Raw genomic sequence first — 21,977 nt, 5'->3', positions numbered from 1 at the left:
CATTTCGTGAGTTTTACGCAGCGGACACACGCTGCGTGAAAATCAATGACAGTCTACACGGCCCCATAGACTAACATAGGTCCGTGCGAGGCGCGTGAAAATCAAGCGCGTTGCACGGACGTATATCACGTTCGTCTAAATAAGCCTTAAATCCTACTCCATTGTATACTCTTTACCCAATAGTGATTCATTTATAGTTTACATGGCATACATATTTTTTAGCCCAGCATTTATTACCTTTGATTTATTAACATTGTGATCCTCATAAACCATTTTTTCTGATCTGTATTTGGCCTTAACTCTAAAAACAAAATTTGCATTCCAGACCAATGAATTTGTAAGGTGCATTATCAAATCATATGTTGACAGGAACAGAGAATAACTTACCTTGAAACTGAGTAAATTTGATTGTACCCATTCTTTCTCCATTTCTAAACACAACTTGCCCCTATAAAGAAAACACATGTATGAGAGCCAGTAAAGGATACATTATGTTTTATGTTGAGTAACATCATATCATTTTTTTCATTTTAACACAGCCCAACCACTGAATTAATATTTTCTACCATATATATTGTGTCTTTTGTGACCTCGAAACTCTACAATAGACTCATTCTTTAATTATTACACCAACCTAATACTAATGAGATGAGAGTATGCCAGGCTAAGCATTCTGGAGCTTTAGGGTATGTTCACACGCTTAACAAAAAACCGCTGAAAATACGGAGCTGTTTTCAAGGGATAGCGGCCTCTGATTTTCAGCCGTTTTTTTTAAGCAACTAGCGTTTTTTGTACGGCCGTTTTTGGAGCTGTTTTTCTCTTGAGTCAATGAAAAAAGGCTCCAAAAACGTCTCAAGAAGTGACATGCATTTCTTTTTACGAGGCGTTTTTAAAAACAGCCGCATAAAAACGCCCGTGGGAACGGAACGCCGTTTTTCGGGGCATTTACGGCACGAAAAACGGCTGAAAATAGCCTGTGTGAACATACCCTTACTGTTTACAGCAGAAACCCTTCAATATCATCCCATCACATAGACGACAACACACACACACACTTTTCATAGTCCCAACTATAGACCTGTTGCACTTCCTAAATCTTTGATCCGATTTCCCTATTGTTAAAGGGGTTTTCTGATTTTTTACATTTATGTAACTGGACATTTATGTAATAAAGGAAATGCTGTAAATGTCTAAAAGGTGGGGGTCCCATCGCTAGGAGCACCATGGTGGATGCGCATGTGTGTGTTTCTCTCTATTTAAGTCTATGGGTGTTCTGGAAACAGCCCAGCATGTATTTATGGTATATCCTATGGGTGATTTTGTTTACATCTCTTGTCAATGAAACCAACCTACTGCAAGTGGGGAACAAGGGGCCATTGTCTTTCCCATCCCTTTTTCTTAAATACAGATCTGTTGTATGCAAATGTTGCATGGAAATTGAGCTGACAAACATTTATAGATTTTCCTGCAAAAAACATCCATGGAATTAAGAGCATTTCTTACACAAACTAAAACTTCATCAATAAAATGAAGATATTAGCAGCTCCATTTCAAAATAATGAACTTCATTGATTAATATTCAACACAATTTTTCCGCTGCAAATGTTGGTGCAGATTTGGGGCAATTACGCAACGAATCTGCGCCAACATTTGCATATTTGACAGGTAATTCAGACGTTGCGGAAAACACAGCGGACTTGCCACAGATTTCAGTTTTTGCATTGCAAAGGCTGAAATCCGCAGTGAAATTCCGCTTCTTCTCCGCAACAGACAGTGCATGCTGCGGAGGGAAAATTCTGCACCGCAGCCTATGGTCCGCAGCGGAGTTTTCCGCCACGTCTGAACTAACTTTCCTAAAAATGAATAGAAACAAATGTAAAAAACGGCCGCTGGAGAATTCCACTGCCTACTGTCCGCAGCCGAATTCCACAGCAATTCCGCCACGTCTGAACCTGCCCTAAGACTGACTAAGCTACAATGGAAAGCATTACGTTAGGAATTGCTGAGGACATTAACTTTTTGGCTTTTCCATCAATTTAGACTTTTATAGTGTTTACAAAATACATACACGGAGTTGATTCGAAAAATAGAATAATAATAATAATAAGTTGTCCTCTGACATTTTTTTATTCTTGAAACTACTGTATTTATTTGTTTATTTATTCCTACCGCAGTTGTTACTCTTATTTATCTAAGGCCCAGTTCACACTGAGATTTTTCACACTGATTTTGATGCGGAAACCGAGTCGGAATCAGCATATAAATACATCCGAAAGCGCCTCTCATTAATTTCAATGGGAGGCGGAGGCGTTTTTTTTCCATAGCAGCTTTTAGCTGCTTGCAGGAAAAAAGTGGCATGCCCATTCTTGCCACAGTTCTGCCTCTGACCTATCATTGAAATCAATGGGAGGCAGAGAAAGCATTTTTCGCAGCGTTTTTTTTGCCTGTGTCACTTAATGGCCATGGTCAAAAAACGCAGCGATAATCGCTGCGAGAGATTGCAGGCAGGTCAAAATCTGCCTGAAAATTTCTGAAGGAATTTTGAGGCAGATTTATTTGCCTGCAAAAAAACCTCATTGTGAACAGGGCCTTAATGTAGTCTCTGACTTTCCATCATTTTTTAATGGATGTTTATGCTAGACTTTAGGCTGGATTCACACGAGTTCATTACGTCCGTAATTGACGGACGTATTTCGGCCGCAAGTCCCGGACCGAACACAGTGCAGGGAGCCGGGCTCCTAGCATCATAGTGATGTACGACGCTAGGAGTCCCTGCCTCGCTGCGGGACAACTGTCCCGTACTGAAAACATGATTACAGTACGGGACAGTTGTCCGGCAGTGAGGCAGGGACTCCTTGCATCGTACATAAGTATGATGCTGGGAGCCCAGCTCCCTGCACTGTGTTCGGTCCGGAACTTGCGGCCGAAATACGTCCGTCAATTACAGACGTAATGACCTCGTGTGAATCCAGCCTTACCTGTTTGACATTTGTGGCACTTCTTCTCATGCTTATTTATTCTGCCTATATATGTTATTTTTATGCCTGTTGAAGGTGCCAATTTGGCACCCTAAATTGTAGCAATTTAAACTTCATTTACCAACACCTGAGTTCACTCTGTTCGTCAGCAGCATTTTTAGACCTATGGTTTTCTTTATTGTCAAAAATAAAATAGAAAGGACCATTCCAAACTGCACAAAATGTACCAATAGTTGCATGTGCCATAACAAAGTCTATCCCACACTGGCTATCAGTTTTCTTGGATAGAAAATGTTGTTTTTTTTTCTGTAAAAGTGTTTACCGGGAGGTCATTAAAGATGAAAAATTACAATAGAAAATCTACTAGTTTATATAACTATTTATAAAGTGTTGCCTTACCACTCGATCTTCCCTTAGAATTTAGTCTTTTTTTATAACTTGCTAATGCTAAACACCCTTTATTCAGGGACCTCATGAATCCATTTAATTATAATTCCAGTTAAATGATAACGTTCTTATATACTATATATTAATTAAAGGGGTTTTCCCATCAGGGACATTTATGATCCACAGGATATGCCATAAATGTCAGATAAATGCGGGTCCCACCTCTGGGACATGCACCTATCTCTAGAACGGGGCCCTTTAAACCCCGTTCTAGCTTTCTGTGGTGTACCCGCTAACACTTGTGATTTCCGACCATATAAGAAGAAAACAGCGTAGCTCTCTGAGCTGCACTGTTTCCATAAGTCCCATAGAAGTGAATGGCAGTTACGGAAGCAGTGTAGCTCACATGCTACTCTGTTTTTGTAACTGTTCTTGAATAATTTAGGAGTTATGACAAAGTACAGACATTTTCAAATAAAAAGACGGAAGAGCAGATAAAGCCGAGGTAGAAAAGACAAATATTGGCTACTAGGTGTAATTTTTTTATATTTAGGGCATGGCCCAACGTGGCGTATTTCTTCCGCAACTGTCCGCATCAATGCCGCACAGAATATGCATTGCAGATTCTGTGGCGGATCTGCCCAAAATGTGCAGTAAATTGATGCGAACTAGCTGCTGCGTATTGAGGTGAAAGTACTTCTCTTCTATCTATCAGTGCAGGATAGAGAGAAGGGACAGCCCTTTCCCTAGTGAAAGTAAACGAATTTCATACTTACCGGCCATTGTCTTGGTGACGTGTCCCTCTTTCGGCATCCAGCCCGACCTCCCTGGATGACGCGGCAGTCCATGTGACCGCTGCAGCCTGTGATTGGCTGCAGCCGTCACTTAGACTGAAACGTCATCCTGGGAAGCCGGACTGGAGGAAGAAGCAGGGAGTTCTCGGTAAGTATGAACTTCTATTTTTTTTATAGGTTGATGTATATTGTGATCGGTAGTCACTGTCCAGGGTGCAGAAACCGTTACTGCCGATCGTTTAACTCTTTCAGCACCCTGGACAGTGACTATTTACTGATGTCGCCTAGCAACGCTCCCATAAGTACGGGTGCACACACGTAGTCACCCGTAATTATGGGTGCACACACATAGTCACCCGTAATTATGGGTGCACACACGTAGTCACCCGTAATTACGGGAGCCCCATTGACTTCCTCAGTCTGGCTGTAGACCTAGAAATACATAGGTCCAGCCAGAATGAAGAAATGTCATGTTAAAAAACCAATACGCTCCGCAGCACACATAACCATGTACATGACATCTGCGGACTTCATTGCGGAATTTTGAATCTCCATTGAAGTCAATGGAGAACTTCCGCAATGAGTCCGCAACCAGTCCGCAACATCCATTGTATGCTGCGGACACCAAATTCCGCACCGCAGCCTATGCTCCGCAGCGGAATTTTCGGGATCATCTAAACGAACACCACTAATAAGAAGTGGAAGTCAATGGAGAAACGGGTCCGCTGCGGATTAACGCTGCAGAGTGTCCGCAGTGGAATTCCAGAGCAATTCCCGCCACGTGGGGCTTTGCCCTTAGAGTGATGAACATTCTGCATGTATTAAAGGGTAACTAAACATTCAACAAACTTCTGAATGTCCTAGTGACATTTCAGAAGTTTTGATTGGTGAGGGTCTGAGCACTGAGACCCCCACCATTCGCTAAAACGAAGCGGCAGATCGTGTGATTGCTCAGCCGCTTAGTTTTTGTTTGGATTTTTCCGGAAATCAATGTATCGGAGTGTGGGCTCAATAGAAAATTTATGAGCCCGTACTCCGATAAATCGACTTTCCGGAAAAAGCGGAACAGAAACGAAGCGGCTGAGCGCTTGTGCCGCTTCGTTTTAGCGAATGGTGGGGGTCTCAGGGCTCGGACCTCCACCAATCAGAACTTCTGACATGTCACTATGACATGTCAGAAGTTTGTCGAACGTTTATTTACCATTTAATGCCTGAGGAAACAACTCTCTTGAATGTGTCCTACAAAAATACATATCAACATGTCAAAGGCAGCAACATGTTCCCCATAAAATTATTGACAGGTAGTTTACTTTACCATGGAGAAAGAAGCAAAGCGCAGTATACAGCTCTTTTATTTGCCTTGTAAATCACCTTTATTTATTCTTTCAATAAACTTTGCACGCTCGAATGTTTTAGAGTTAATCTTTTTACAAAATGATGCATGAAGTGATATATTTCAAACAGCCAAGTTATTTGCAGTGTTCCTCTTCTCATCACTGCTTTGAAAATGTGCATTGTTGTAGCAGTTCGAGACATTGTTAAATTACGGGGTGCAGGGAAAAATAACAGTTGTTAAGCTTGCCGCCTACATTTAGTTGTGACACATTTTTGCAATGTTTTTCAATGGAAGACTCCAAAATCGCAGTTGCACATTAATTTTTATTAAGTAATATAACGGTGTCTTCTGCTTCATTTCAGTATTTTACAACAATGAAATGCTGTGCACACTGCAGAAGGGTTTATCTGCAACTTTTTATTTTAGGGCAAAGCCCCACGTGGCGGAATTGCTCTTGAATTCCGCTGCGGACACTCCGCAGCGTTAATCCGCAGCGGACCCGTTTCTCCATTGCCTTCCACTTCTTTTTAGTAAGCTTCGTTTAGACGAGGCTGAAAATTCCGCTGCGGAGCATAGGCTGCGGTGCGGAATTTGGTGTCCGCAGCATACAATGGATGTTGCGGACCAGTGGCGGACTGGTTGCGGACTCATTGTGGAAGTTCTCCATTGACTTCAATTGAGATTCTAAATTCCGCAATGAAGTCCGCAGCTGCCATGTACATGTTATGTGTGCTGCGGAGTGTATTGCTTTTTTGACATGACATTTCTTCATTCTGGCTGGACCTATGTATTTCTAGGTCTACAGCCAGACTGAGGAAGTCAATGGGGCTCCCGTAATTACGGGAGCGTTGCTAGGAGACGTCAGTAAATAGTCACTGTCCAGGGTGCTGAAAGAGTTAAGCGATCGGCAGTAACTGTTTCTGCACCCTGGACAGTGACTACCGATCCCAATATACAGCAACCTGTAAAAAAAATAGAAGTTCATACTTACCGAGAACTCCCTGCTTCTGTCTCCAGTCCGGCTTCCCAGGATGACGTTTCAGTCTAAGTGACGGCTGCAGCCAATCACAGGCTGCAGCGGTCACATGGACTGCCGCGTCATCCAGGGAGGTCGGGCTGGATGCCAAAAGAGGGACGCGTCACCAAGACAACGGCCGGTAAGTATGAATTTCTTTTACTTTCACTAGGGAAAGTGCTGTCCCTTCTCTCTATCCTGCACTGATACAGAGAAGGGAAGCACTTTTACCGCAGTCCGCAGCAGCTAGTCCGCATCAATTTACTGCACATTTTGGGCAGATCCGCCACAGAATCTGCAACGCAGATTCTGTGCGGCATTGATGCGGACCGCTGCGGAGGAAAATCGCCACGTGGGGGCATGCCCTTACATGCCCATTTTCTGGGGTAAGGACGATGGTTTGCTTGTGGATCAGCCCTCCATTACTACTTGTCTATCACTTCATAAGTCTAGTTCTTCATGTAACTCAATTAACTACTTGTCGACATATGACGAGGATGCTCATCATAAGCGGCAGGCAATGTCCGCATGATGACAAACATTCTTCTTTAAGGGAAATGCTTTAAAAAAAATTTTGATTCACTTTATTATGTAAATTAATTTTTAGTTACAGTAAAATGCATTATGGGTAATTTTTTATCTTATCTGTTGGGTTTTAAAGGTGCTTCTTTTAGGTTAAAGCTACACCTATAACACAACGGGGAACGTGATTTGTGACCGAAAATGACAAATCGTATTAATAATATTTGGGCTTTAACCCCTTAATGACCAGCCTATTTTAGACCTTAATGACCAAGCCATTTTTTACGTTTTTCCATCGTCGCATTCCAAGAGCTATAACTCTTTTATTTTTGCGTCGACATATCTGTATAAGGTCTTGTTTTTTGCGGGACAAGTTGTACTTTTTAATAGCACCATTTTGGGGGACATATTATTTATTGATTAACTTTTATTAACTTTTTTTTTGGGGGGGAATAGAAAAAAACCTGAAATTTCGCCACTCTTTTTCGCGTCTTAAATCAACGGCGTTTACCGTGTGATATAAATAACACCATAACTTTATTCAGCGGGTTGTTACGATTGCAACGATACCAAATTTGTATAGTTTTTGTATGTTTTACTACTTTTACACAGTAAAAACGCTTTTTTTTCAAAATTATTTGTTTTTGTGTCTCCATATTTGAAGAGCCGTAACGTTTTAATTTTTTTGCCGATGCGGTTGTATGAGGGCTTTTTTTTGCGGGAAGACTTGTAGTTTTTATTGGTACCATTTCTGAGTAGATGCGACTTTTTGATCACTTTTTATAACATTTTTTTAGGGCGGGTTCACACGTGGCGGAATTGCACTTAAATTCCGCTGCGGACACTCCGCAGCGTTAATCCACAGCGGTGCCGTTTGTCCATTGACTTACACTTTAATTTAGCAGTGTTCGTTTAGACGAGGCGTAAAATTCCGCTGCGGAGCATAGGCTGCGGAGCGGAATTTGGTGTCCGCAGCATGCTCTGTCTGTTGCGGAGCAGTGGCAGACTCATGGCGGAATTTCTCCATTGACTTCAATGGAGAGTCAAAATTCCGCAATGAAGTCCGCAGATCTTATGTGTGCTGCGGAGCGTATTGTTTTTACTACCATGACATTTCTTCATTCTGGCTGGACCTATGTATTTCTAGGTCTACAGCCAGACTGAGGAAGTCAATGGGGCTCCCGTAATGACGGGAGCGTTGCTAGGAGACGTCTGTAAATAGTCACTGTCCAGGGTGCTGAAAGAGTTAAGCGATCGGCAGTAACTGTTTCTGCACCCGGGACAGTGACTACCGATCTCAATATACATGTATCTGTAAAAAACATATAAGTTCATACTTACCGAGAACTCCCTGCGTCTGTCTCCAGTCCGGCCTCCCAGGATGACGTTTCAGTCTAAGTGACGGCTGCAGCCAATCACAGGCCAAGCACAGGCTGCAGCGGTCACATGGACTGGTGCGTCATCCAGGGAGGTCGGGCTGGATGCCGAAAGAGGGACGCGTCACCAAGACAACGGCCGGTAAGTGTGAAATTCTTTTACTTTCCCTAGGGAAAGTGCTGTCCCTTCTCTCTATCCTGCACTGATAGGGAGAAGGGAAGCACTTTTCCCGCAGTCCGCAGCAGCTAGTCCGCATCAATTTTCTGCACATTTTGTGCAGATCCGCAGCAGAATCTGCAACGCAGATTCTGTGCGGCATTGATGCGGACAGTTGCGGAGGAAATCCGCCACGTGTGGTCATGCCCTTAAAGTCAGGATTCACAGAAAACAGCAATTTTTCCATAGTTTTTTATTACATTTTTTACACCGTTCACCGTGCGGGTTAAATAATGTTATAGATTTATAGTCGGGGTCGTTACGAACGCGGCGATACCAAATATGTGTAACTTTTTTACTTTATGTTGTTTTTTAAAAGTAAAGCATTGTGTAAGGGGAAAAGCTGGGTTTTTCATTTTTTTTCACATTTTTTTTTCATTAACTTTATTAAACTTTTTTTTTACTTTTTTACTAGTCCCACTAGGGGACTTTAATATATTAGTATCGATCTCACCCGGCAGAGCAGGGACGCTCCCAGCCCTCAGCTGCCTCTAGCAGCTGAGAGCAGGGAGATTTGACGCTTCCTGCTCTGTTTACTTTATCCTGATGCAGTGCCGTAAAAAGGCATATGCATCAGAATAAAGCCCGTTAGTGGCCGCCATTAAAAGGCGTATTGGCGGTCACTAACGGGTTAATGTAAAGAAATGTAGTTTAAATTTCCATTGGTAAAAATTTATATGAACTGATTCTTTCCTTGGTAGTTGTCATTATACATACAATTATAGATATGGTTAATAATATAAACTGGGATTTCAAAGTTGATTCCTTTTTATCGGAATGAGAGGATTTTAATCGTTTTTTCCTGTTAAAATCATCTTACAATTGCAAAATACCTCAATACCTGGTGTATATGTAGAGCTTAGATTTGTGACGGTATTGATAAATCTGCCTCAAGACGGTCTGATTAACACTTTATTAACAGCTGCTAAAATGAACTATCCAGTGAATTTGCTTAAAGGGGTTGTCTAGGGTTAAAACAACATGGCTGCTTTCTTCTAAAAACAGCACCACACTTGTCAATGGGTTTTGACTGGTATTGCAGCTCGGCTCCAGTTAAGTGAATGGAGCTGGACTGCAATACCAGACACAACCTATGAACAGGTGTGGTGCTGTTTTTTTACAGAAAGCAGCCATGTCATTCTAATCCTGGACAGCCCCTTTATGTTTCATTGATACTTTTATAAGAATTATGCAGCTTGCATAATATATTAATCATTCTGAAACCATACAGTTCCATTCATCTGAAGTAACATTTAATAATAATAATAATAATAATAATAATAATAAAAAATTCCCGCATATTATAAAACAATATATTTCTCTAGAACTGGCATAAAGCATTATGTAGTTTCTAATCGCTTTAAACTTATTCAACGAACTGTCAAAGTGCCAGTAAATACAAACACGTTACGATTTAATCCAAGCATCACCAATGAATACAAATGTGAATACATTTAAACGTAATTATAATGTATAACTTTGATCTAATGTTTTATAATTTTAGATCACTATACAAAATTTGACACTAAGGAAAGACTGAATTACTCAGCAATTTACTGAAATACTCAAGTGATTATTTTTCTGTTTCACTAGTTGGTTTTTATTACAGGTTTTGAACGTAATACAAGGGGAATTATCGCTCCTTATAATTACTTTGACAACTAACAAATTCATAACTGTGTTATATGGCACAGCTCCCAATATCTAAAATGCATTCAGAAAACTCATTTCAAGCATTTACTACAAACATTACCCTACCTAGTCAATACATACATATGTGCATACATACTGTGGTGCTTCAAAGTTTGTGAACCCTTCAGAATTTTCTATATTTCTGCATAAATCTGATATAAAACGACATCACATTTTCGCACAAGTCCGAAAAGTAGATAAAGAGAACCAAATCAAACAAATGAGTCAAAAATATTAGACTTAATCATTTATTTATTGAGGTAAATGATCCAATATCACATATCTGTGTTCAATTTTCATTGGTTTATGGCAATACATAGCATTACTGGCATAAAGTGTGGCACAGAATCACTGACACTTAGCATGATAGTCAAGACTATAATATTGGCAGTTTACACAAGGATAAGAACAATATCCCGAACGCTTGCCTTAAGGGTCCAGTCCGTATAAGAGGCACTAGGCGATACAGTCAGACAGTAGAACTACACTTTTTACCAGCACAATACAACTGCAAGGGTAGATGCCTACTAGAGTTTACTTTTAGACAATATATTGTATTGTCAGCATTAAAAAAAAAGTAAGGTAGCGCATATAATAATTATTTTTTTAGAGGAATATGCTTTTCCAGAGCTTTTTCACATTGAGGTCATTGCAAAAAAATTTATCAGTTGTGAGATCATTTCCACACTAAAAACATATGGTTTAGAAATCTAGTGTGAATCCAACCTTAGCATTATTTTATTATAAGATTTTATTTTATTATAAGATTGTTTGTTGGTGTTTATTTTGTTTTCAGTTTGTATTATTTACAGTAAGGCTTCGTTCACATCTCCGCCAGGTCCCGTTCCGATGTTCCGTCTGAGCTTTCCGTCGGAACGGGACCATGACTGATTTCAATGGTGACGGATCCGGTGCCAATGGTTTCCGTTTGTCTCCATTGTGCAAGGGTTCCGTCGTTTTGACGGAATTAATACTGTAATCGACTACGCTATTGATTCCGTCAAAATGACGGAACCCCTGCACAACTGAGACAAACGGAAACCATTGGCACCGGATCCGTCACCATTGAAATCATTGGTGATGGAAATGGAAACTTTTGGTTTCCGTTTGTGTCAGTCAGGGTCCCGTTCCAACGGAAAGCTTCATCGTAACGGGACCCTTGCGCAGATGTGAACGAAGCTTTAGTTGTAAATTCATCAGAAGTGCTTTCATTTATTTATTTATTTATTTATTTCTATTATTTTGGTGAAGTGAAGATAAAAGTATTTTAACTTATTAGCACTATATTATAATACTTTTAGCCATACACTGTTTTTATCTCATTGTATGTATAATATACAATAAAAATAAGACATGCGAAGAGTCATATCATGGTTATCTTTGTCCATAAAATTACATAGGGTCTGGTGGCTACACATATGTACCTATTCAAGAATCATCATGCTTGCTTAATCCTTCCTTCCCCTCTTCTAATTGGCACTTTCAAAAAGAATTGTAATTACTTGGTATTTTTAGATACTTAATTTTCACAGGCCAGGCTCCTATTTTGTTGTTAAAAAGAAGAAGCCAGTAAGTATTTAAGAATGTTTTTCTCTCCTGCATTGTATACTTGTAGTAGTGCGTGATCGTACAATGCTATTTAAATATAATGTAGATATTATTTTAAATTACCTGTCAAATACTGTAGAAAGGTTATTGTAATATTTCTCTAAGGAAAATAAAAGCTACAAGGCTCCATAAAATAATGATTGGTTTACATTACTTCTACTACTTCTTTAATTCATACAGATATCCGAATGTCTGCGGTGGAATAACCTAGTCATGCAAACCAATTGAATTAAGCTGATGGTAACCCAGATGACTGATAACACTCAATCAACTGTCTTCCTCTCCTTTGTTGGATTGGTTACCAGAGTATCAGAGGATCCTTCGGTGGGCCTATGCTCTGGCACAATAATGATCTCCAAAAAGAGGGAGAGAAGACAATCCTATTTGGATCTGACTTCTGAACCAGTCATTTGACACTAGGGTCTATTAGGTTTTGTTCACAAATAACCAGTTAGACCTTATTGATGATATATCCTGTATGAACAATGATAACAGCATAGTTTAGGTTGCAATTAAAAGTGGACTTGCATATGTTCTGTATACTGTATGTAGATGGAGTGTTGACGTGTGCGCCCTTAGAACCATTACCCCATCCAACACTCCCATGACATGTTTACTGAGGAGACCTCTGGAGACAGTTGGATTACCCACTTAGTGGGGCAAAATGGTTATTTTTTTTTTGGAGTTACCCCATAAAATACAATACAAAGAGCTGTATACATGCGCAGCCACTTCTCACTTCTCAACCTAACTCCTCCCCACTAGAGTGCCAAACAAATGAGGAGTCCCCAAATATAAAGGTGTCAGAGATGGCAAGGGGCCACACAGAACAGCATTTTATGGCCGCAGCTTGTGGGCCTCTGGTCTAGCGGATACATCGTATGAAATAAAATTGATATAGCTATGGCAACCAGATCCAAAACATAAAACCAATAAAACAACACAAAATAGAAAAAAGCTTTACATTACAAATTACATTTTGAATGTTATGAATAACAGCTTTATTTATATAAAAAAATTGAGTTCAAAACAGACTTATTAATTCTTTAAAGGGTATTTCCATCTCCCCGTTTACCTCCCTCCATGTCTGTCGTGGGCTGCCCCTACCACATTTGATGCTTTCTGCGGTGGGAGGGAGTTGACAGTGTGATTCACAGTTCAGGTAAATATGAAAGTTTATATTTTATGTCAGCTAGCACATAGGAATAGATTAATAAACAAAGACTATACCTTTAAGAACTACTGCTATTTTCTATGATATTATTTGTTATAAGAATAAAGTGTCTTATACTGTAAATAATAACTGGCCACTGTAAGAATTAGCTTTGGAAGATGCATACAACTTATCATATTATATGGAAACTACAGGTCCAAAATAAATTTTCAAGGATTTTATGGAAATTAATGTCTACATGGCCTGAGATGCAACCTACATAATTTCCTAGTACCATGTGTAGTTGGTGCTCTTCTGGTTACATGCGTGTGCTTAAGTACAAAACAGCTTTGTTCCCTGATTTCTATCTTGTGACACATTATTAAGACATGAGAGGATTGCATGAGTGGTGGTTTGGGTGATAAGACCCCACTGTTAGATAAAAAGAAGTGGGTTCTGGTACTCTAAAACAATGTGACCTTTTTGACTTACGTTTTTCTCACTTGGGAGAGAAGTCAATAATCGATAGTGACTCTCAAATGAAACTGACAGAAAGGCTGACATGAGCTAAAGAATAAGAACCTGAAGAACAACACAGTGTCTTCCTTTTCGTTATCAGTGGTCCCAGCAGCCTTAAGGTAGGCCACATGGAGCGGCACTGACCCAGCCACGATGCGGCCAATAACCGAGCCTGCACCATGTCAAATTGCCTGTTAATGGCCGCACATTGTTGCGGATAAAACGGCACTTTACCTGAAAATCCTGCGCCCATTATTGAATACACCCTTTATGGCCACATGATTTTGCAGGTAAAGGGCCGTTTTACGATGGCTCTAAGGAAGTCCCGGAAGGGGCGAAGCACGTTAGTCCAATGTTGACACGGATCTGAGTGACGTCATCACACCGTGTCTGCCCTGCATGATTACATGCTGTGCACATGCTGTGCTGAACAGGTCTTATAGCGTGTTGCATCGCACTGCTCTGGCAGACTTCTCTTGACCTCAAAGAAGTGTTTTAGCCCCTGCCGTTAGTAACGGCTTCTCTGGCTATACCTGGACCAGTGGCTGCCCCTGCAAGGCACTGTTGAACCGTCCTGACATGGGCTTAGACCGGCTGCTCCCCGCTTGAAGTGTCTTGCGTTTATGGCACATCGTTACTGGAGATAACCCAGCATACAGAGTCTACTGCAGTTATTCATCACACCATGTGGCTTATTACGATCTGGATGTGGGGAGATGCACTAGTCGATTCAAACCTGCCTTCACTTTGTGCATACAAAAAGAATAACGGGGCCCCATAAAGACTTCAGCGAAGATGAGTATACTTCACTCATGATTAATGTGCTTCCCTTGCACTTTGTATTTGGGAAATGCTAATATAAAAGAGAGACTTTTTGGATCATGACGGTCCTTTTTTCATCATATACATATTTACCAGCTGTATTTCTCTACAATCGCTTCCTTGTGTCTTTTTATAAAAGTATATTGTATGTCACTCCCTTGAGCTAATATTATGCAATTTTTGGGCCCTATCCTTTTAATATGCCTGGCCAGTTCACTTATGTGGTCGTTTGAATTCACTTTAATCTTTGATTATAAAGTATTGTAATAACCAGGGAAATGGTATCTATATAACTTTTCCATATTAAATAATAAATACTTTTTGTAATTTTGTATCTCAGTGTGTGCTGGTTGTGTCCTAGAATTGTGCCCTTTCAATTCCTTTTTCTTTCTTTTTTCTCTCTTTTTTTCAAGTTATACCAGGGACGGCACTGTGCAATATTCTATTTGCTTTTACTGAGAATTTTGATTTAGATATTCTTTTTTGATTATTCTAAATGGCCGTTTTCCCCTCAACATTGCACAGCATATATAGTCAGAATGTTTAGGCTAATATTTGATTAGAAGACAACTGCTTCAGTACATGTTACGTTTCTCACTGGAGAAGTGTATTCTCCAAGCCATAGTCAGTAGGGTACTAGCTAGACTGGGGTGCTAAGTCTAAGGAATCTCCCCATTTTCTTAACACATATCCCCCGCAAGGCGTTATGGACTTTCCTGGTCAGATTCCCAGGTCGCTGTCCCCAGAATAATCACTGATTGGCAGAGTGTGCGCTGTAGTAAAGTAAGAAACGTAGCGAGGAGTAGTCAATTAATTAACAGTTAAGATGTAGCAAGCCGGGGGATGAGACAGAACCATATTAAGGAGTCAGGTAAAAAGTCCTAACCAAGACTGGAACCACAGAACCCAGGCAACCAATCCAAAGGGCAAGACAGGAGAGTAATCAGAAACGGGGCTGAATTCAAGGTCAAGATCGGGAGTGAGGAACAGCGTCAATTTGCACAGGAACAAAAGCCAAGCAAAGTGTACACCTTGATCTGCAGGGAAGGGATTTATGGCAGCTTCTTCTTAAATAGGCCTCCATGCCTGATGCTATCAGTTGTCATCATGGTAATCGGACGCAGCCGGCAGAAAGGAACAGGAAGCAGCAGCCGCTGAGACATCGCTGGAACAGGAGCAGCAGAGGATGAGATGTCCGATTGCCTAGCAAACAGGTGTGGCTAGAGTCGCGGACACTCATCGGGACTAGTCGCTGCAGTCAGGAAGGGTGGGTAACAGTACACATACATGTTGTTTATTGTGTGTATTGTTGTATCTGTTTGATTTATCTATTGGTCTAACTCATTTACATAATTTTAATTATTCATACCATAATAAGTTGACCAGTAATATTCTTTAAAAAGAAGATGATGATGAGCTGTATGTGGCATTTTCAGTGCAGATTGGGCATATAGGATCAGTTAAATGAAACACGATTGGGCACGGTAGATGTGAATTAATAATTTGGGAGAAAGTACAACAAGCATTTATCTCTAGACTTCATCTTTCAATTTTACCGTTATTATATTTAAAGTGAATAAGACATACTATCTACACGGACCTTTGCCAAGGTAATGAGCAGTTACTATGGTAAAATAAGATATGCTCATGATTAAAAGTATCCATTTGTCATGTTCAATCTTCCATACAGTCTAACTCACTTAAAATAAAGCGTCATTATTTTTTATTGTGAACTTTTACAATGTGCTCAGGTTTCTACATCCCGCTAGCACAGCTTTTCCCCTGACACCAATCAGTCAAATGATATGCATAGCGCTCTGCAGTGTGTAGGAATGTTGAGTGATGCTATAAAGCAAGCACTTACAGATTGGATTCCTCTTTCCAGTCTGCTGCTCACACAGGAATTCATAATTATGCAACAGCTAATGCAAATAATTGCTAACTCAAATTAGATCACATTTTATTTTCCATTTTCTAAATTGACTAAAGAAGTTACTTAATTCCCTACAATACTGATAACAGCACTAACATTGGTCTAAGAAAATCCAACTCACAGGTAAATTAGATATCTATGTAAGGGGGTCGAATACTGTACTTCCCCTTAAGTAAAAAAAACACCTGAGTGTACGCTTTTTATTAAGTCTGTTCCATTGCCTATTTGTTTTGCCTTGTATGTATTGCTTGTGTATCTTCTGTAATAATTTACCTTGGCCACTAGATGGCTCCATACTGGCAGGAAAAGATAGAAAGCAGGAAGGAGGAAGTGACGTGCAGTGCAGTGTGACGGGAGAAAGACTCTGAGGGGCCGGCTGAGTGTGTGAGCGAGGAGGCCCAAACACTGTCACCATGGAGTAAGCGGGTGAGCTGTAATAGACACACCTGGCAAGGGCTTGAGTCAGTGACCTGAAAACCCTGAGTACTGAGTGGTGCTGTACAATTAGGTCTGAGTAATGACATGGGATTCAAGCCAGTTTATGGAACATATGGAGCGGTGAGCAGTAAAGACTTGTCCTCCCCTTTTGATAGCCAAGGATTGTTTTCCTGAGGACACGAGTGAAGTAAGTGACCACAATAGATGGCCACCCGGATCACAGATAAGGGTGTGTGTGCAGTGCCTAGATATGCCAGGTGGGGCGGGAGCCGCCAAGGACTGTAAATACCCGCATTGCTAAGCCGCGGAGTACTGCTTGAACTGTATGCCAGACGGTGTGGGAGCCGTTAAGGGCTGTAACCAGCCGTATTGCCAAGCGGGGCGGGAGCCGCTGAATAGGCCTAAGTGCTGGATTGCCAAGCGGGGCGGGAGCCGCTGAATAGGCCTAAGTGCTGGATTGCCAAGCGGGGCGGGAGCCGCTGAATAGGCCTAAGTGCTGGATTGCCAAGCGGGGCGGGAGCCGCTGAATAGGCCTAAGTGCTGGATTGCTAAGCGGGGCGGGAGCCGCTGAATAGGCCTAAGTGCTGGATTGTCAAGTGGGGCGGGAGCCACTGAATAGGCCTAAGTGCTGGATTGCCAAGTGGGGCGGGAGCCGCTGAATAGGCCTAAGTGCTGGATTGCCAAGTGGGGCGGGAGCCGCTGAATAGGCCTAAGTGCTGGATTGCCAAGCAGGGCGGGAGCCGCTGAATAGGCCTAAGTGCTGGATTGCCAAGAGGGGCGGGAGCCGCTGAATAGGCCTAAGTGCTGGATTGCCAAGTGGGGCGGGAGCCGCTGAATAGGCCTAAGTGCTGGATTGCCAAGCGGGGCAGGAGCCACTGAATAGGCCTAAGTGCTGGATAGCCAAGCGGGGAGGGAGCCGTCAAGGTCTGGTAATGATCAGGTTGTCATTATCACCCTCAGCCAATGTGTATAGTTACATTTATTAAGAGACTGTGTTATTGCATTTGTAACGTTCAAGAATTCTGCCTTTTTAAGAGCGTTTATCTCCAGTAAAGTTTGAACATTGAATCAACTGTGTCTTCGACAGTCTTCGACAGTCTTGTACCTATATAAAGGGGGACTGCAATTTCCCCTCGTGTGGACTATTTAGTTGCAAACCAGACTTGATAAGTTAGCCAAGTGCGGCTGCGGTTCCCCCCCCCCCCCCATGCACCCTCTATTTTAGGTGAAACACTCACCCACATGAGACTAACCACTTTAAGGGGTATTCACAGGGCGTTTTTTGGAGCTGATTCCAATGCAGAAACTGCCATATGTGAACATTCCCTAAATCTGGAATCACATATGCAGTATTTTGTGCAGTTCTTTATGCAGTTTTTTTTGCCAAACACAGGAAAAGATACAAATGAGAGGAGACGTATTAGTCTCGCTTTGATACTTTGCCTTCATTTTGGATCCACTTCTGGCTTTGGGTCCTTATAAGGCCAGGATCACAAACACAGTTAAAGTGGCTGTTTTTGGCTCCGTCCTTTCTTTATAAATTTTCTTCCAGTTGGATCCACTTCTGGCTTTGGCTCAAAAAACTGCACAAAAAACTGCATGTGTGATTACAGCTCAATGCGTCATTCACACTTTCATATATCGTATCCATATTTATTCCATAAAAAAAACGCTTCAAACCGCGGGATCTTTTTTGCATTATAAGGCTCAAAAACAAAAAAAAACAAGAAAAACCCTGTCAAAAGAAGAAAGCAGCGCAAAGCTTATTTTAAATGTTCATGTGACACATTACTAAGGATCACTAAGGACACTTAATGAAACAACATTACTACTTATTTATCATGTAATGTGAGTTCTTTGGCAGTTCTATCCCTAGATACCCTACAGATACTTATTCATTGGTTTGGAAGGATAAATGGTTATATTCAATCATAGAATATAGTCACAGACATGGAGAACATTTTTTAGAAAATGTGCCACCATTAGATGACCTCTTCATCAAAAATTGCTGGTAAATTGTATTCCTTATATCGAAGGTTTAAAAATCTTACATCTGATTTAAATATATAGATAAAAGAATAAAATTGGGACAAATGATGCCCTCTAAGCAATGGAGTATTCCTGTGGGCTTTGCATATAAATTGTGTAAACAGCCATGAAGTACAAAGACTAGCAATGTTTGTTGACCCATTAAAACTGAGAATAGAGCATATATGACTTAGAATTTTACCAACACTTATCTGCAAATTGCTTTAATTGGAATTAAACTCGGAAAATGTTATACATCCTATAGCAATGTCATACACATGGGAATTTCTACCAAGGCTCATTATCTGTGCTAATTACTTTGTCAATTTCCTTACCATATTCTCTTGTACTATAAACACAAATTCTGTAATAGGAAATTATAAAAGGAAATACTTGATACAATAGCACAGTTTTAAAAATTAAAGTAGATTAAAGTTTTTTTTATATATTTAAAAAAATTATCAATGGAAAGTAGCTACATGGATAGCTGGTGCATATGTGGCTGTATTTCACAAATGTCTGACCAATCAGACTCATTTCAATAAATGTAAGATCGCTCTGAGTTGGTATTTTACATGCACAGATATTTCTTAGGATACAACTCTTTTTATCCAGAACATTTTGGGGCAGATTCACTGTTAACAATTTGCCTTAATTCTGGCTCAAATTGAGCCAAATTGTGACATACATGCTGTGCGCCACATTTATTAACTGTTTCAAACACTTTTTTTCGACACTTTTGACAAGGCAAGGTAAAGAAATGTGGTTTGAAGAAAAGGGACACGTCTTAAAATGTGACACGGTGTGCCAAAATTTGGACTAAATTTTGGCGTAAAAAACTAGCCTAAACTATGCCAACCGGGAGGTGGTGTGAGGTACAGAAAAATGTCTAGCATGTCTAGCTAAATTTATCATAAAGCATTCACCACTTTGATAGATTTGGCTAATTTTCTGACTGTCTTGTCTGTTTACACTGTTTAAAAGTTAGACAGCATTTATCTAATTTTCTACTTATAATGGAGTTGTCTTTCAGATACCTCTTACGTTTGACAATCGCAGTGATAATGGTGACCAACATTTTTAAGCAGGTCAGATTGTATTCAGATCAATGGTTCACTCATTCGACTGACAGCTATCCTTCCTGACCTCTCCATAAACAAGCATGCTTGGCTTAGTTGGGCATGTTTATTTTAATGGAGAGAGGAACACAGGATGTAGTCAGACACATTTGGCAGTAGCTTGTCCCCCTGGCAGAGCAAAAGCAGGAAATACAACATGCCGATCCTTGTTTTTCTGCCATCTGCCATTGCTAGACCACCATAATCTAGTCCATAGGCAGCTTAAAGAAAGTGAAAATGCTGGTTGTTCAGAGTTTCCTTATGTATTTAAAGTGGCTCCAAATGTAGAGCTTTACATCACTTTAAGTTTTTGATGCCGTTTTCTTTTCGCTAAAGACAGGAGTGGATCCAAAAAGAAGGAAAAGCATAAAGGAAAGACTTATAATTCTCTCTTTTGGATCCACTCCTGTCTTTGGCTTAAAAGCTATGTACACCTTTTGAAAGCGATTTTTTTTTTTAATAAAAAGGTCAATCAATGTGCTTTGTGTAACTTTATATCAGTTTTTATTAAAAACTAGCTGTGCCCACGAATTTGTACGTGCAGACCACTGAAAAACGTACCGATGCCATTTTTTATAAGTATACTCCAAGCCTTGGACCATACTCAAAACAAAGTGAAAAAAAAAACAAAACACAATAAACAAACTTCAATTAAAAATAGTTTTCTTTCAGTAGTCAGGTTCACTAGGACAACGCTTCCCTGTAAACAATGTTAGCAGTAGAACCACCAGGGATGTGTACATAAAGATTGGTGGAGTTGCTAACACGGGAAAGAGCCACATAGAGCTGGCCGTGCGCAAAGCAGCTAACACTGAGGTCCACGCCCGCAACGCGCAGTGTTTGGCCCTGCGCTTTGTTGATGGTCATAGCGTAACATAAGCTGACAGGAAACTGTACACGTTTAAAACTGAAGGGAAAATTATTTGGAATGAGGGGGATTCGGGGTACAAAAGCGCTGTCACCTGCGCCGCATCCTGTTAAAATCTCAGCTTCTATAACGTTTTATTGTAGATTTGTGATTTTTAGTCGTGTGCTGTTACATAGTTTTGGTGGGCTTAAATTTCTAAGGAGAATTATGGGGACACCGACTTTTAAATTCATTTTGTGTGACGGAAGACCGCGTGTGCTTAGGGAATTTAAAAATTCCACCGGATAGTTGGTAGCATCTTCTTGTTCAATGACTCTGTTGATAGAGATATATTTTGCACTTTCTCCATGAACACATGTCAATATTTCAGCGTTTATTGCGGCGGCCTGGTTGTTGCGAGGAGTCAAAATAGCTCTTTCGCATAGCCAAGAGTTTTCATGATTTGTTATTTGCGTTGGGTCACCATACACAGAAGAAATGAGTTCCTGCAGTGATGGAACAGTTCACATTATCAGGCAAAATAACTTTCCCTTCTTCTTGTTGATACGTGCCGTCACCAATTTTCAGCAATAAATCTGAAAACTCTTGTGTATTTGGGTTGCCTCCTGTTCGCGCCCGCATATTTATTGTTATATGCATCGGTATAACGTTGCACCACAGACTTGAGCTCTTTAGGCAGGCTCTAATTTCATCTGCCCTCGTTCTTCGTGGTATGATAGGCAAAGTCTGCCTAAAATCGAGACAGAAAAGCATTGTCATACCACCCATCGGCTGGTCATTTTGTCTGATGTCTCGCAAGGTTCTATCTACTGCTTCTTCCATGTTACAGTTTGACATAGTGCGCTCGTCCCATATTACTAAGCAGCAATCACGTAGAAACCTTGCTTTGTCACTGTTTCTAGAAACATTACACACTGGGCTTTCCGTAAGATTTAAGTCAATCGGGATCTTGAACATTGTATGGGCGGATTTGCCTCCGGGCAACAATGTGGCTGCTATGCCCGATGAAGCGACAGCAAAAGCAATTTTGCTTAGATTGCCTATTTGGGCCAAGATGACTTTGGTGAGAAATGTTTTTCCCGTACCACCGGGTGCATCTAAAAACAGGATTTCTCCCAAAGTACCATCTACGCTATGACACACGAGATCAAATATCATACGCTGTTCCGCTGT

At 40.7% G+C, this 21,977-nt stretch overlaps 1 protein-coding gene across 1 annotated transcript in view; it reads right to left on the bottom strand.

Moving 5' to 3' along the window:
• GABBR2 (gamma-aminobutyric acid type B receptor subunit 2) overlaps window positions 1–21,977 on the bottom strand; it is a 656,884-nt gene that overhangs the window by 281,976 nt on the left and 352,931 nt on the right. Inside the window, exon 8 of the mRNA XM_075826778.1 lies at window positions 388–448. Within this exon, the coding sequence (XP_075682893.1) occupies window positions 388–448 (61 nt within the window). The remainder of the gene's footprint in view (window positions 1–387; window positions 449–21,977) is intronic.

Source organism: Rhinoderma darwinii, chromosome 5 (assembly GCF_050947455.1).
Source record: "Rhinoderma darwinii isolate aRhiDar2 chromosome 5, aRhiDar2.hap1, whole genome shotgun sequence".
In the NCBI taxonomy this organism is placed as follows: Eukaryota; Metazoa; Chordata; class Amphibia; order Anura; family Rhinodermatidae; genus Rhinoderma; species Rhinoderma darwinii.
The sequence above is the reverse complement of the archived record's forward strand: the minus strand, read 5'-3'. Positions and strand labels throughout refer to the sequence as shown.